Source organism: Macaca fascicularis, chromosome 1 (genome assembly GCF_037993035.2).
Source record: "Macaca fascicularis isolate 582-1 chromosome 1, T2T-MFA8v1.1".
Taxonomy (NCBI): Eukaryota; Metazoa; Chordata; class Mammalia; order Primates; family Cercopithecidae; genus Macaca; species Macaca fascicularis.
The window spans coordinates 189126591-189142367 of record NC_088375.1 but is presented as its reverse complement, the minus strand read 5'-3'; the positions used below and the strand labels follow the sequence as shown (position 1 = coordinate 189142367).

General features: G+C 46.7%; 1 protein-coding gene across 8 annotated transcripts in view; it reads left to right on the top strand.

The window, feature by feature from the left end:
- Positions 1–3575: 3575 nt before the first annotated feature.
- NASP (nuclear autoantigenic sperm protein) overlaps positions 3576–15777 on the top strand; it is a 39658-nt gene continuing 27456 nt past the window's right edge. For all 8 annotated transcript variants that reach the window (XM_074008002.1, XM_045371948.1, XM_074007997.1 and 5 more), the window contains exons 1-2: positions 3576–3736; positions 12284–12331. In XM_074008002.1, the coding sequence (XP_073864103.1) occupies positions 3678–3736; positions 12284–12331 (107 nt within the window). In that variant the 5' untranslated portion in view covers positions 3576–3677. The remainder of the gene's footprint in view (positions 3737–12283; positions 12332–15777) is intronic.

Sequence of the window (15777 nt, the reverse complement as noted above, 5' to 3'; positions counted from 1 at the left end):
TCATCTCAAAAAACAAACAAAAAAGAATACTCACAGATAGTTTCCAAATTCCAGAGGAACAAGGCAGAGAGAAACAAAAAACATGCTCTAGATTTTGGTCACAAGAGTATACCTTATTCAATTTATGAAAGGCCATAAATAGTTCAAAATAAGTTTCCTTGACTCCGAAAAACAAAACAAGGATCAGCAATATTCCAAGCAAAAGTTAAAAAGTTTGCTTCAGTTTCTTGAGTACATTCATTGAACTCTTGTTTTACTTGATATTTATGAACATTTTAGCTCTTCATGAATCTTGTATGTTTTTCCTTTATTCCAATGTCACAATCTCCAAAGTTATCAGAAACCTGTATTTGAGAGTACCTGTCAAAGTTCTATAGCTTATTATAAACCATGTTTTGAAAAGGATTAAAACAAAACAACAATTATCTGTGAATAACAAAATGTTCAGGGTAGTTACACTTAGAAGCACAATTGACAAAGAAGTTTGATTATCTCCGTGGTTTACAAAACTTAATTATGATTGAGAGCATATACTCAGACATTAGAATTTTAGAAATTCCCTACAATTTCGGAATATGTATTATTCACCAAAATATAACCTAAAGAAGATTGAACATAGTCCCATGTACCTAAATGTTTCAAATAATCCTGTTTACCTCTCTTTTCTGGACACTGCAGGGGCCCTTCTGAAGTATTTGAAAAGCCAGGTGTCAGGAAAGACAATTGTGAAACTGAAGTTTGATTTTGGTCTCGGACTCCTGACCTCAGGTGATTCACGCCTGCCTCAGCCTCCCAAACTGCTGGGATTACAGGCGTGAGCCACTGGGCCTGGCCTTATTTTTATTTATTTATTATTTATTTTTGAGACAGAGTCTCACTCTGTCACCCAGGCTGGAGTGCAGAGGTGCAATCTCAGCTCACTGCAACCTCCACCTCCTGGGTTCAAGTGATTCTCCTGCCGCAGCCTCCTGAGTAGCTGGGACTACAGGCCCCTGCCACCACATCCAGCTAATTTTTGAATTTTTAGTACAGATGGGTTTTTACCATGTTGGCTTGGATGGTCTCATCTCCTGACCTTGTGATCCACCCGCCTTGGCCTCCCAAAGTGTTGGGATTACAGGCGTGAGCCATTGCACCCAGCTATTTATTTTTTTTGAGATGGAGTCTCACTGTCACCCAGGCTGGAGTGTAGTAGTACAATCTCAGCTCACTGCAGCCTCCAACTCCTGGGGTCAAGGGGTTCTCTTGCCTCAGCCTCCCCAGTAGCTGGGATTACAGGCAGCTGCCACCACTCCCAGCTAATTTTTGTATTTTTAGTACAGATGGGGTTTCACTGTGTTGGCTAATCTGGTCTTGAACTCCTGACCTTAAGTGATCCACCTGCCTTGGCCTTCCAAAGTGCTGAGATTACAGGTGACTGCCACCACGCCCAGCCTAAAATATATTTCAAAATATATTTATCTGAGTTCCTCAAAGGTAGAGTCCATGTCTTTTGTCCCCAGAACCTAGTACAAAGTCTTGTATCTCATAGTTACTCAGTGAATGTTAATTTAATGGATGAATCGGTCACACTAGCAATTGCAAAGTTTTTCTCAGGCCCTAACCTTGGCTGCAAGGAGTTTGTAGAGATCTCCCCTCCCCACACCCTCCATTTACGATGTCATCAGACTGTGGTAAGCCATTCAATGAGTGCTTAGCATGAATCCGACACAGTGCTAATTACCTGTAATTCTCAAAATGTCCTTAAGAGGTGGCTACTAATATGTCCTCATTTCACACTTAACCTTAATCCCAGCTATTCGATTACAATCCTGGTTACCAGACCTGGCTCACGTCACCTAGCTAATAACGGAAGAGCCCACATGTGTTTGCCATAGGAATTGGCATTTTCATGTCCAGCTCTCTAGCCCCAAAGATTTCAACCTCTTAGAGCCGTAACAGATTGGAATAAGAATCCTCTCCAGGAATCTCTCCCAATATGCTGGAACCTAAAAGGAAATAAAAACCCCTACTCTGATCAGCGTAGACTGGGCCATGGTGAAAAGGAATGGATGATGTTCCAGGTGTGAGGAAGTGCAGCTTTTTAGCCTGCCAGTTATTTTTCAGTCAGCCAGTTGCAGGAAATGAGGCACACTGCTTTCCATAACTGACTTGTCTTGCAACTTTCTGAACAAGTCACACCTCCTTGACCTGTTTTTTTTTTTTTTTTTTTTCTGAGATGGAGTCTCGCTCTGTTGCCCAGGCTGGAGTGCAGTGGCAAGATCTTGGCTCCCTGCAACATCTGCCTCCCGGGTTCAAGTGATTCTCCTGCCTTAGCCTCCTGAGTAGCTAGGATTACAGGCGCCTGCCACCACGCCTGGCTAATTTTCGTATTTTTAGTAGAGACGGGGTTTCACCATGTTGGCCAGGCTGGAACTTTGGCCTATTTATTTTATTTATTTATTATTTATTTATTTTTGAGACAGAGTCTTGCTCTGTTGCCCAGGTTGGAGTGCAGTGGCCAGCTCTCGGCTCACTGCAACTTCTGCCTCCCGGGTTCAAATATTCTCTTGCCTCACGGAGTAGCTGGGATTATAGGCGCCCGCCACCACGCCCGGCTACTTTTTGTATTTTTTAGTAGAGACGGGGTTTCACCATCTTGGCCAGGCTGGTCTTGAACTCTTGACCTCGTGATCCATCAGCCTAGGCCTCTCAAAGTGCTGGGATTACAGGCGTGAGCCACCGCGCCTGGCCCCTTTGCTTATTTTTCTAAGAAACAGACTAACACCGATCTCACTAGTAGCATTGTTAAGATTAAACAAGATAGCTAATAGCTTTAAAGGGTCTAATCACAGTACCCCTACATGTAGTAGTCACTCAGCAAATCATAGCCAGGAGTGGACGAAAAGCGCTGGGAGCATTAAACCAGCCAGATTTGGAGTCTGGGTAGGGCCTAAGACGATGGCATCAGCGGATTGGGCCAGCCAAAGGGGGCGGGTTCAGAGGGAGGAGCCAGCCGCCTTCCGCTGCAGCCCCGAGCTTTGAATCAAGCGCGGTAGTTTCAGCTGTAGCCAATCCTAGAACAAAATCTTCTTGCGTCAGTTGTTGCTGAGGCCCAGATCTCACCCAGATCAGTTCTAGTCGCTGCTGCTAGTACCCGTCCTCGGCTCTTGCGTGTCCGTCCGTTACGACTCAGAGGACGGAGAGAAAGTCTAAGTCACCTTCCTCAGTATCCAGGCCGGAAGGAGACTCTCGGCTACTCGCCCTAAACATGGAGAGCAGCACTGGCTTCCCTGTCTCTGGATGCCGCAGGGGCGTCCTGTCAGGAGTTGTAGTGGCAAGATTCCAGTTCTTATGCGACTTGGTGGAGAAGCAGGAAGTTGCTGTTTATCGGACAAGGCGGGCTAGGGAGGGAAACAACGCCGCGGAGCCATATGGAGAGGGCAGGAGGTGTCCTTAGATAATGGTAGGCCTGCGGCGGACGGTGGGGCGGTGTTGAGTCCTGGCCCTTTAAACCCGAGGGGGAGGACCCGGAAGTGGATGGGCGGGGCGAAGGGCCTTAGTATATAAGAGGGCCCCAGCCGCGCGGGGTCTCTAATCTGCCATTTTCTGTCCCTGAGTGAGTTTCTGGCGTCCCAAATTGCCTGTTTTTCTCACAGGCTCTATTCCGTTCGCTGGTTCGCCACCTCAGGGGAACGATGGCCACTGAGTCCACAGCTACTGCCGCCGTCGCCGCGGAGCTGGTTTCTGCCAACAAGTAAGCGGGACTGGAAAGCTTGAGGCACTGGCCAGTCCGCGGGGAGGGCAAATGGACGGGGGCTCCGGAGAAGGGACAGACCGGTGGGCGGGCGTACTTGCCTTCCCGGGAGCAGCTGTCGCTGTTCGGGAAGGCCCGGTCACTGGAGCAGTCCTCCTCTGGCTTGAGAGCCTCGCGCACCAGCGGTAACGGCGGTCGGCTGGCGCCCCCTGCCCCGCTTTTTGCGGCCGCCATCTTGCCGGGGGCAGCGGCGGCTGTATCCATCGCCTGCCCCTCTTCTTCCTCCCCCGGCCCGGGGCGGTTGGCCGGGAGGCGGGGCCCTGGCGCACGAGTTGGCCTTCACTCCCCTTCTGTCCCCAGCGTGTGCCTCGGGTAGAGTCCCTGGATAACCCAGGAATATAACCAACGGAGATTTGGCGCCAAAAGAAAAAAAAAAACCCCTGCACGAGGAAGGAGGCTGGACCTGAGGGGTCGGGGTGGGCGGGGCCTTGCTGAGGGCGGGGTTTTGCGCGCGAGCGTTCGCTTCCCTTGCCGGCTCTGGAGCAGGGGGCGGGGCCTTGAGGAGGCGGGAAAACTCTATTGTTTGGGGCCGCTGCGGCTCCAGCGGGAGCATTTGGACTATTCTGTGGGACCGGTGAGGCTAGTTCCGCCCCTCACGCCTCGCTCACGTCTTGTGCTGGGAGATAGTTATCGCTCCCCTCGACTCCATGAGCCCCTGCCTGTGGTGGGGAGGATTGTAGTTCTTTAGACTTCGGAGGTGTTGCCTTGTTCGGGGGAACATTATCCGGACGCAAAGCGTCTTCAGGAAGCGCCGTCTGGAGCTCTCACCAGCACTGTTTGGTTGCTAGGTGAATCGGCAGTAGTGTGCACGAAGTGGAGAAGGGCTGGAGGGAAACAAGATAGGATTGCTTTGAAAGCAGCACAATGCCACTCAGGCGTAATCTATTTTTTGAACAGTGGAGGGAAACACTACATGACTTCAAGGAAACAAGTGCTGTTTCCCATACAGTAGGTCTGATTTCCCAATCTTGCCTTATTTTTTTAGTGATCTGGTTCTGTTTTTTTTCTTTTTCTAATCTTGTGCGCTTTAGAGGTTAGCTGCCTTCCCTGTGAACGGAATGGTTGCTGTGAAGTTTTTTAAATTGATATTCTATAGGCTTACACTCTGTCATGATTATGTCTTAGTTTGCTTATAGTTAGAGATTTACTTACATCTTTGCTTACCACCTTTTGTTTTCTCTGCATTCTTGTAGAGCAGTGGTTCTCAAGTCACCCTGACAATCATCTGGGAACTCATGGGAAATATAATTTTAATTTCAAACTCCCATTACCTGCCTCTTTCCCCATTGATTCGATATGAGCAGTATAGATTGGGCTTGAGAGTCGTACTATAGCTGTTATAAAAAGAGCTCCTTTTTATAATGTTTCCTGGATAGCTCTGGCAGTCAGTATTTCACTGACAGGTGTGTGTTTTTGTTTTGTTTTTGCAGACAGGGTCTGGCTCTCACATCCAGGCTAGAGTGCAGTGTTGTGGTCATAGCTCACTGCAACCTCGAACTCCTGGGCTGAAGTGATCCTCCCTAGTAGCTTGGGACTACAGTCGCCACGCCTGGCTAAGTTTTTGTCTTGATGTTGCCCAGGCTGGTCTCAGACTCTTGGGCTCAAGCAATCCTCCCGCCTTGGTCTCCCAAGGTGTTGGGGTTACAGGTGTGAGCCACTGCGCAGGACCAGGTGTGTGTATGTGTTTTTTTATTTTTATTTTTATTTTTTTGAGATAAAAGTATGCAACAAATCTCTCTTGCAGGTCCCCTGTGTCTTGCCAGAGTTAGGTCATTAGTGAACTTAGTCTCAGCTTCCTGGCAGGTTATACGTACAGAAAGTTTATATGTGGCTACAAGAAAGCAAACCATTTAAGTAGTTCCTCACACCATAAATTGAAAGCTAAAACTGAGCAATTATATGTGGGGGGGGGGGTGTGTGTGTGTGTGTGTGTGTGTGTGTGTGTGTGTGTGTGTGTGTGTGTTAGGGGGCAGGGTCTCTGTCACCCAGGCTGGAGTGCAGTGATGCCATCATCGCCCACTGCACCCTCTACCTCCTGGGCTCAAGTGATTTTCCCCCTCCTGAGTAGCTGGGATTACAGGCGCACACCACAAGACCCAGCTGATTCTAGTATTTATTTTATAGAGACGGGTTTCACCATGTTGCCCAAGCTGGTCTCCCAACTCCTAGGCTTAAGGGATCCACCCACCTGGGCCTCTGAAAGTGCTGAGGTTACCGGCGTGAGCCACCAACCCTGGCTGGTATTTTCATTTCATTCCCTCGTTTCCCCATCTAATTAGTGTGAGAGAACAATGAAAGCATGTGCCTCAGTTAAGTAAGTTAGTGGGGACATTTAGAAGTAAAGTTTATAAGGTCCTCATGTTTAAGGGTAGGTTAAAGAAAATGACTTGAATTTAGACTTTAGGTAAGAATGTACATTATACTTCGAGGATAAACATTGAAAGAATAAATATAACTTCCGAACCAGTAGAAAGGAAAAAAAATGGAAGGAGAAATAAACCTCAGTTCAGGTTTTTTAAATTTAGGAAATGGGGATCTTACTGTGTTGCCCAGGCTGGATTCCCAACTCCTAGTCTCAAGCAATCCTTCCACCTCAGCCTTCTGGGTAGCTGGGACTACAGGTATGCATCACCTCACCTGGCTTACAGTTGGCTTTGATACTAGCTTCATTGCTTCAGTAGTGATCTTGGACCACAGTTTTGTCATCTGCAAAAAGTCTTAGGTTGGCTTTTGTCCCCTCAATGCCATTAAAACAGTATTGTTTAAGGTGATGTATATCTAAATGTTAAATTAATCCTGTCATTCTTAGCTTTCTAACTAGTTCTCGGTTTTTTTTTCTTTTTTTTGAGAGGGAGTTTTGTCACCTAGGGTGGAGTGCAGTGGCATAATCTCCGCTCACTGCAACTTCCGCCTCCCAGGTTAAAGCAATTCTCCTGCCTCAGCCCCCCAAGTAGCTGGGACTGCAGGTGTGCAACACCACACCTGGCTAATTTTTTGGGGTTTTGCCATGTTGGCCAGGGTGATCTCGAACTACTGACCTCAGGTGATCCGCCCATCTCGGTGTGAGCCACTGTGCCCGGCCACAGTTATGATTTAATACTACATCTTTGTTCATTTACATATCTCAACTGTGGATGGTGCCGTGTATGGTCTGTGTATTTTGACGAATTTTAACATTTTGTAATTTGTGTGCATTTTATGGTAGTAAATAAGATAGACTAGTACCTACATATATTTTATGCATTGATTACATACATTTTGTTAATTATTCAACATTTCTAGGCCATGAGGTTTGTCTTGAGTTTTTTCTTTTTTGTGTATCTATATATAATTTATTTATTTATTTTTTATTTTTGGTTTTTTTTGAGAAAGAGTCTTGTTCTGTTGCCCAAGCTGGAGTGTAGTGAACTGATCTTGGCTTACTGCAACTTCTGCCTCCCAGGCGCAAGCGATTCTTGTGCATCAGCCTCCCAAGTAGCTGAGACGACAGTTTACAAAAATTAGCGTGGTGGGCGCCTGTAATGGCTTGAAACCGGGAGGCGGAGGTTGTAGTGACTCGAGATTGTGCCACTGCACTCTAGCCTTAGAGCAAGACTCCATCTCAAAAAAAAAAAAAAAAAAAAAAAAAAAAAAGGCCAGGTGCTGTGGCTCAAACGCTGGTAATCCCAACACTGTGGGAAGCCAACGTGGGTGAATCACTTGAAGCCAGGAGTTCAAGACCAGCCTGACTGACATGGCAAAACCCCGTCTCTACTAAAAAATACAAAAATAAGCCAGACGTGGTTGCGCATGACTGTAGTCATACCAAGCCTCACTCTGTTGCCCAGGCTGGAGTGCACTGGTGAGATCTTGGCTCACCGCAGGCTCCACTTCCAGGGTTCAAGTGATTCTCCTGCCTCAGTCTCCCGAGTAGCTGGGATTACAGGCGCCTGCCACCATACCTGGCTAATTTTTGTATTTTTAGTAGAGATGAGGTTTCACCATGTTGGCCAGGCTGGTCTCCAACTCCTGACCTCAGGTGATCCACCTACCTCGGCCTCCCAAAGTTCTGGGATTATAGGCGTGAGCTACCATGCCCAGCCTACACTTCTTTTTTTTTAAATTAATTTTTTGAAATAGAGAAAGGGGCCGGGCGCGGTGGCTCAAGCCTGTAATCCCAGCACTTTGGGAGGCCGAGATGGGCGAATCACGAGGTCAGGAGATCGAGACCATCCTGGCTAACACGGTGAAACCCCGTCTCTACTAAAAAATACAAAAACTAGCCGGGCAAGGTGGCAGGCGCCTGTAGTCCCAGCTACTGGGGAGGCTGAGGCAGGAGAATGGCGTGAACCCAGGAGGCGGAGCTTGCAGTGAGCTGAGATCCGGCCACTGCACTGCAGCCTGGACAACAGAGCCAGACTCCATCTCAAAAAAAAAAAAAAAAAAAAAAAAAAGAGAGAAAGGGTCTCATTTTGTTGCTTAGCCTGGTCTTGAACTCCTAGCCTCAAACAGTCCTTTTGCCTTCCAGAGTGCAGGGATTATAGCCATGAGCTACCCTGCCTAGCCTTGAATTTCTGTTAGCAATGTATGGGAGCACCAATTTCTCCTTAACCCTATCTTTGACTATTTGATGGGTAAAGCATTCTTTTTTTTTTTTTTTTTTTTTTTTTTTTTTTTTTTTGAGACGGAGTCTCTCTCTGTCCCCCAGGCTGGAGTGTAGTGGCGCAATCTCAGCTCACTGCAAGCTCTGCCTCCCAAGTTGACGCCATTCTCCTGCCTCAGCTTCCTGAGTAGCTGGGACTACAGGCGCCTGCCACTGCGCCCGGCTAATTTTTTGTATTTTTAGTAGAGATGGGGTTTCACCGTGGTCTGGATCTCCTGACCTTGTGATCCGCCCGACTTGGCCTCCCAAAGTGCTGGGATTATAGGCGTGAGCCACCGCGCCCGGCCTGGGTAAAACATACTTTCTAAGTATAGTTTTTTTGATTCTCTTTTTTTTTTTTTTGAGACGGAGTCTCGCTGTGTCGCCCAGGCTGGGGTGCAGTGGCGCGATCTCGGCTCACTGCAAGCTCCGCCTCCTGGGTTCACGCCATTCTCCTGCCTCAGCCTCCGAGTAGCTGGGACTACAGGCGCCCGCCACCACGCCCGGCTAGTTTTTTGTATTTTTAGTAGAGACGGGGTTTCACCATGTTAGCCAGGGATGGTCTCGATCTCCTGACCTCGTGATCCACCCGCCTCGGCCTCCCAAAGTGCTGGGATTACAGGCTTGAGCCACCGCGCCCGGCCTTGATTCTCTTAAGAATGAGCGGCCAAGCACGGTGGCTCACACCTGTAATCCAGCACTTTGGGAGGCCGAGGTGGGCGGATCACGAGGTGAGGAGATAGAGACCATCCTGGCTAACATGGTGAAACCCCATCTCTACAAAAATACAAAAAAATTAGCCGGGCATGGTGGGGGGCGCCTGTAGTCCCAGCTACTTGGGAGGCTGAGGCAGGAGAATGGCGTGAACCTGGAAGGCGGAGCTTGCAGTGAGCTGAGATCATGCCACTGTACTCCAGCCTGAGCCACAGTGCGAGATTCTGTCTCAAAAAAAAAAAAAAAAGAAGAATGAGCAGTAGCAGGTGGTCAAGTGTTTGTGTTTTTTTGGTGTTTGTTTATATTAAATCCATTAATCTATTCCCATTGGGCTTTTTTTTTCCTGTTGACTGTAAGATTCTATGTATATTTGTTAAGTTAACCTTTTGTGAAATGGATTAGATGGAGTAGAATCTATCAATATCCTATAGTTTCTGGTTTGTTTACTTATTTATTTATTTGAAACAGCGTCTTGCTCTGTCACCCAGGCTGGAGTATAGTGATATGATCATAGCTCACTGCAGCCTCTATCTCCTGGGCTCAAGCAATCTTCCCACATCAGTCTCTGGAGTAGCTGGGACTACAGGCATACACCACCGTGCCCAGCTAATTTTGTTTTTGGTAGAGACAGGTCTTGCTGTGATGCCCAGGTTGGTTTTAAACCCCTGAGCTTAAACAGTCCTCCCACCTCGGCCTCACAAAGTGTTGGGATTACAGTAGAGAGCCACTGCACCCCGTCTGATTTCTGGATTTAAAATGGCCTTCTCCGAACAAATTACTAAGTAATTTCACTGTAATTTCCTCTAGCTTCATACTCATACTAAAAATTCATAATGAACTTCATAAAACTATGAAGTCATAGCTTCATAGTTGTAAATGTAGTGGCTATTAGAATTAACATGTTAAAAAATAACTGGATCAGGCCGGGCACGGTGGCTAACACCTGTAATCTCAGCACTTTGGGAGGCTGAAGCGGGAGGATCACTTGAGGTCAGGAGTTCGAGACCAGCCTGGCTAATACGGTGAAACCCTATCTCTGGTAAAAATAGAAAAATTAGCCGGGCATGGTGGCGGGCACCTGTAATCCCAGCTACTTGGGAGACTGAGGCAGGAGAATCGCTTGAACCTGGCAGGCAGAAGTTGCAGGGAGCCAAGATGATTACCACTGCACTCCAGCCTGGGCAACAGAGAAAGACTGTCTCAAAAACAAAACAAAACTGGATCAGACATGTCTATTGCCCAGATAGGACATGAACATCTGTTTATAATTTTTGTTCATCAGTATCATATAATTTTGTTCATCATCAGTTTATAAATTTTGCTCAGTCCAGTAGTCCTCAGAGCATGGTTCTAGAAACCAGCAGTGTGTCACCTGTGCAGTTGTTAGAAGTACAGATTCTTGAACCTTACTTCAAACCTTCTGACTCAGAAACTGTAGGGGTGGAGCTCAAACTGTTTTAACAGTTCCTCCAAATGGTTTGCATACAGACTACAATTTGAGAAACACTGCTTTAATTCCTTTTTTTCCAACTGTACAAGTACTGCCTTAGTTCAGCCTCTTTTATATTTGTCTAGGCTTGTGCTAAGCAAGAATATAGGCCGGGCGCGGTGGCTCAAGCCTGTAATCCCAGCACTTTGGGAGGCCGAGGCGGGCGGATCACAAGGTCAGGAGATCGAGACCACAGTGAAACTCCGTCTCTACTAAAAATACAAAAAATTAGCCGGGCGCGGTGGTGGGTGCCTGTAGTCCTAGCTACTCAGGAGGCTGAGGCAGGAGAATGGCGTGAACCCAGGAGGCGGAGCTTGCAGTGAGCCGAGATCGCGCCACTGCACTCCAGCCTGGGCAACAGCGTGAGACTCCGTCTCAAAAAAAAAAAAAAAAAAAAAAAAAAAAAAAAAAAAAAAAAAAAAAGAATATAAATAAATTTATCGGCTGGGCACGGTGGATTATGCCTGTAATCCCAGCACTTTGGGAGGCCGAGGCAGGCGGATCACGAGTTCAGAAAATCAAAACCATCCTGGCTAACACGGTGAAACCCCGTCTCTACTAAAAATACAAAAAAAATTAGCCAGGTGTGGTGGTGGGCACATGTAGTCCCAGCTACTCAGGAGGCTGAGGCAAGCGAATGGCATGAACCTGGGAGGTGAAGCTTGCAATGCGCCGAGATCCGCGCCACTGCATTCCAACCTGGGCGACAGAGCGAGACTCCATCTCAAAAAAAAAAAAGAGAAAAGAAAACTTATCACTGATAAGTGCTTTACAATGTTATTTAATAGTGTTTTTACTGGTTCCTTGCTTGTAATGGTATTCAATTCAGAGTCTTATATTTTAGTTATAGTGTATTTTTTTTTTTTTTTTGAGATGGAGTCTCGCTGTGACATCTCCCTGACATTGTATTTAAAAAACCTATGTGTTACAGAATGGCAATAAAAGACCTAGTCCTTTAACCACAGGTAGTTTGAAAGGTTCTGCGCTAGACCATTTGGTCAGAATGACCCCTTAATAAAACTATTTGATATAAATGGCTGTGACAGAGTTTGTAGATAAGGATCCAAGACCATTTCAAGATTCTAGGCAAATGGCCCAGATAGCTTACAACCTGTAGCTGAAAGCACTGCCTTTTAAGTTGTTCCTCATCCCTGTGGTTATAGCTGTGAAGTTGCTACTTATTTTCAGCCCTGGATATTTGAATAAGAATTAAATTTGGGCCGGGCGCGGTGGCTCACGCCTGTAATCCCTGCACTTTGGGAGGCTGAGGCGGGCGGATCACGAGGTCAGGAGATCGAGACCATCCTGGCTAACACGGTGAAACCCCGTCTCTACTAAAATACAAAAAATCAGCTGGGCGTGGTGGCGGGCGCCTGTAGTCCCAGCTACTCCGGAGGCTGAGGCAGGAGAATGGCGCGAACCCAGGAGGCGGAGCTTGCAGTGAGCCGAGATGGTGCCACTGCACTCCAGCCTGGGCGACAGAGTGAAGACTCCGCCTCAAAAAAAAAAAAAAAAGAAAAGAAATTTGATAATGTAAGTAAATAATACGTTGGTATTTAATAAATGACAGCTTTTTTATTCCTTTATATTTTTCTGAATTTATTTTCAGGCTTAATAATTGTCTCCAGTTTTACCTTTTTTCTCCTTAATTTTTTTATTGCAGAATTGAAGATGTTCCTGCTCCTTCTACATCTGCAGATAAAGTGGAGAGGTAAGATTATTTACATGGTATATAATTAGATTCATATCTGGAACATAAACTAAGAAATATAACTTTACAGTTTCATTGTTTTTGTTTTTTAATTTATTTTTGATAGAGGCAAGATGTTGCTTTGTTGCTCAGGCCAAAGTGCAGTGTGCAATCAGGGCTCACCATAACTTTGAACTCTTGGGCTCAAGCAGTCCTCCCACCTCAACCTCTTGAGTAGCTAGGACTATAGGCACATGCCACTACACTTGGCTCCTTTTTTTTTTTTTTTTTTTTAAATTTTGAGACAGAGTCTCACTCTTTTTCAGGCTGGAGTGCAGTGGCGCAATCTCAGGCTCACTGCAAGCTCCACCTCTTGGGTTCACGCCATTCTCCTGCCTCAGCCTCCCTAGTAGCTGGGACTACAGGCGCCCGCCACCATGCCCGGCTAATTTTTTTTGTATTTTTAGTAGAGACGGGGGTTAGTCAGGATGGTCTCGATCTTCTGACCTCGTGATCCACCTGTCTCGGCCTCCCAAAGTGCTGGGATTATAGGCATGAGCCACTGTGCCCGGCCCACCTGGTTCATTTTTAAGTTTTTTGGAGAGAGAGGGTCTTGCTGTGTTGCCAAGGCTGTTCTCAATCTCCTAGCCTCAAGCAATCCTCCCTGCCTCAGCCTTTCAAAGTGTAGGATTATAGATGTAAACTACCAGGCCCGTCTCACCTCTTCCCCCTGTAACTTTTCCATCTTGATATGACTGTGGTTCTTTGTTTTTCTTAATCTCAGATCTACACCTGCAGTGACTATGTTTCTTAATCAGAGGTGGGCATAATAATTAACTAAAAAGCTTACCCAAAAGGTAGATGCTAGGTTACATCTCTAGAGATTTCTTGTTTTATGTTTTAGAGACAGGGTCTTGCTCTGTTGCCCAAGCTGGAGTACAGTGATGTGATCATAGCTCACCACCACCTTGAACTCGTGGGCTAAAGGGACTCTTCTGTCTTAGCCTCCTGAGTAGCTGGGACTATAGGCATGCACCACCACATCTGGCTAATTATTTTATTTTGTTTATTTTTGAGATGGAGTTTCGTTCTTGTCGCCCAGGCTGGAGTGCAGTGGTGCAATCTTGGCTCACTGCAACATCTGCCTCCTGGGTTCAAGCAGTTCTCCTGCCTCAGTCTCACAAGTAGCTGGGATTACAGGCGGGTTCCACTACGCCTGGCTAATTTTTATATTTTTATTAGAGATGGGGTTTCACCATGTTGGCCAGGTTGGTCTTGAACTCCTGACCTCAGGTGATCTGCCCACCTTGGCCTCCCAAAGTGTTGGGATTACAGGTGTGAGCCGCTGCGCCCGGCCGAATTTTCTTTTTCTTTTTTTTTTTTTTTTTTTTTTTGAGACAGAGTCTTGCTCTGTCGCCCAGGCTGGAGTGCAGTGGCAAGATCTCGGCTCATTGCAACCTCCGCCTCCCAGCTCCTGCCTCAGCCTCCCAAGTAGCTGGGATTACAGGTGCCCGCCACCATGTCCGGCTAATTTTTTTGTATTTTTAGTAGAGATGGAGTTTCACCATGTTAGTGAGGGTGGTCTCGATCTCCTGACCTCGTGATCCGCCCACCTCGGCCTCCCAAAGTGCTGGGATTACAGGCTTGAGCCACCGCACCTGGCCCACAAATACATTTTTTTTTTGAGACTGAGTCTCGCTCTGTCGCCCAGGCTGGAGTGCAGTGGCGCAATCTCGGCTCACTGCAAGCTCCGCCTCCCGGGTTCACGCCATTCTCCTGCCTCAGCCTCCTGAGTAGCTGGGACTACAGGTGCCCGCCACCACGCCCGGCTAATTTTTTGTATTTTTAGTAGAAACGGGGTTTCACCGTGGTCTCGATCTCCTGACCTTGTGATCCGCCCGCCTCGGCCTCCCAAAGTGCTGGGATTACAGGCGTGAGCCACCGCGCCCGGCCACAAATACATTTTTTAAGTGTCTACAGGGTTTTATGTTTTTCATGTTTGAAATCCCATTGTCATCTTGGTTATTTAACCCTTTTCCCATTTGCCCCGAGAATACTTGCCGGTGGTGCTTGGGGGGCTGCAGCATTTACCCAGTAATAAATGCCATGAAATAGCTCTCCTTTATTATTTTCACATCACTCTAATATATCGATTTTGGATAAAAAGACATCATTCTATTTATAGCATTCTGTTTTTAGTAATGGTATTTCCATTTACAAAACATGGTAATTCTCAATCACTATAAATGTCAAATCCTAGAAAACATAGCATTCCTGTGTATGATGTTAACATTATTCTCAAATGGTTGTTGGCCAAAGATTCATTTGATGAATCCAATTTTTCTGAAATAGACGATTCTGATGTTAGTTGTGTGGAGAAATAACTCCGGCCAGGCACGATGGCTCATGTCTGTAATCCCAGCACTTTGGGTGGCTGAAGTGGGCTGATACTTGAGGTCAGGAGTTCAAGACCAGCCTGGCCAACATGGTGAAACCTTGTATCTACTAAAAATACAAAAATTAGCTGAGCGTGGTGGCAGGCACCTGTAATCCCAGCTACCTGGGAGGCTGAGGCAGGAGAATCACTTGAACCTCGGAGGTTGAGGTTGCAGTGAGCCAAGATTGTGCCACTGCACTCCAGCCTAAGTGACAGAGTGAGACTCTGTCTCCAAAAATAAATAAATAAATAACTCCAAGAACAGTTTTGTATTTTTATTTTCACACTGAAAGTCAGATTTGCTTCAGCTTCAAAGAACATGTTTATGTAAAATTAAATGAGAGCTGGCAGTGAGCTGTACTATTTTTTTTTTTCCTAAACAGGAAAAGGGTTAAAATAAATCTTATGAAATACTGTTTGGCTGGGTGTGGTATCTTGCACCAGTAATCCCAACACTTTGAGAGGCCAAGCAAGACCTCCATCTCTGAGGGGATCACATGACCCCAGGAGTTTGAGACCAGCCTGGGCAACATAGCAAGACCCCATCTGTACCAAAATTTTTAAAAATTGTTCATTGTGACACTTGCATGTGGTCCCAGATACTGGGGAGGCTGAGGTAGGAGGATTGTGGCAAGCCCAGGAAGTCGAGGTTGTGGTGAGCTGTGATCTGGCCACTGCACTCTAGTCTGGGTGACAGAGTAAGACCCTGTCTCCAAAAACAAGGAAAGAAAAAAAATAGGGCTAGGTGCAGTGGCTTAATGCCTGTAATCCCAGCACTTTGGGAGGCCGAGGTTGGTGAATCACCTGAGGTCAGGAGTTCAAGATCAGCCTGGCCAACATGGTGAAACCCCATCTCTACTAAAAAATACAAAAATTAGCAGGGTGTGGTGGCGAGTGCCTGGAATTCCAGCTACTTGGGAGGCTGAAGCAGAAGAATCACTTGAACCCGGGAGGCGGAAGTTGCAGTCAGCCAAGATCACACTACTGTACTCCAGTCTGGGTGACGAGCGAAACTGCATCTCAGAACAAA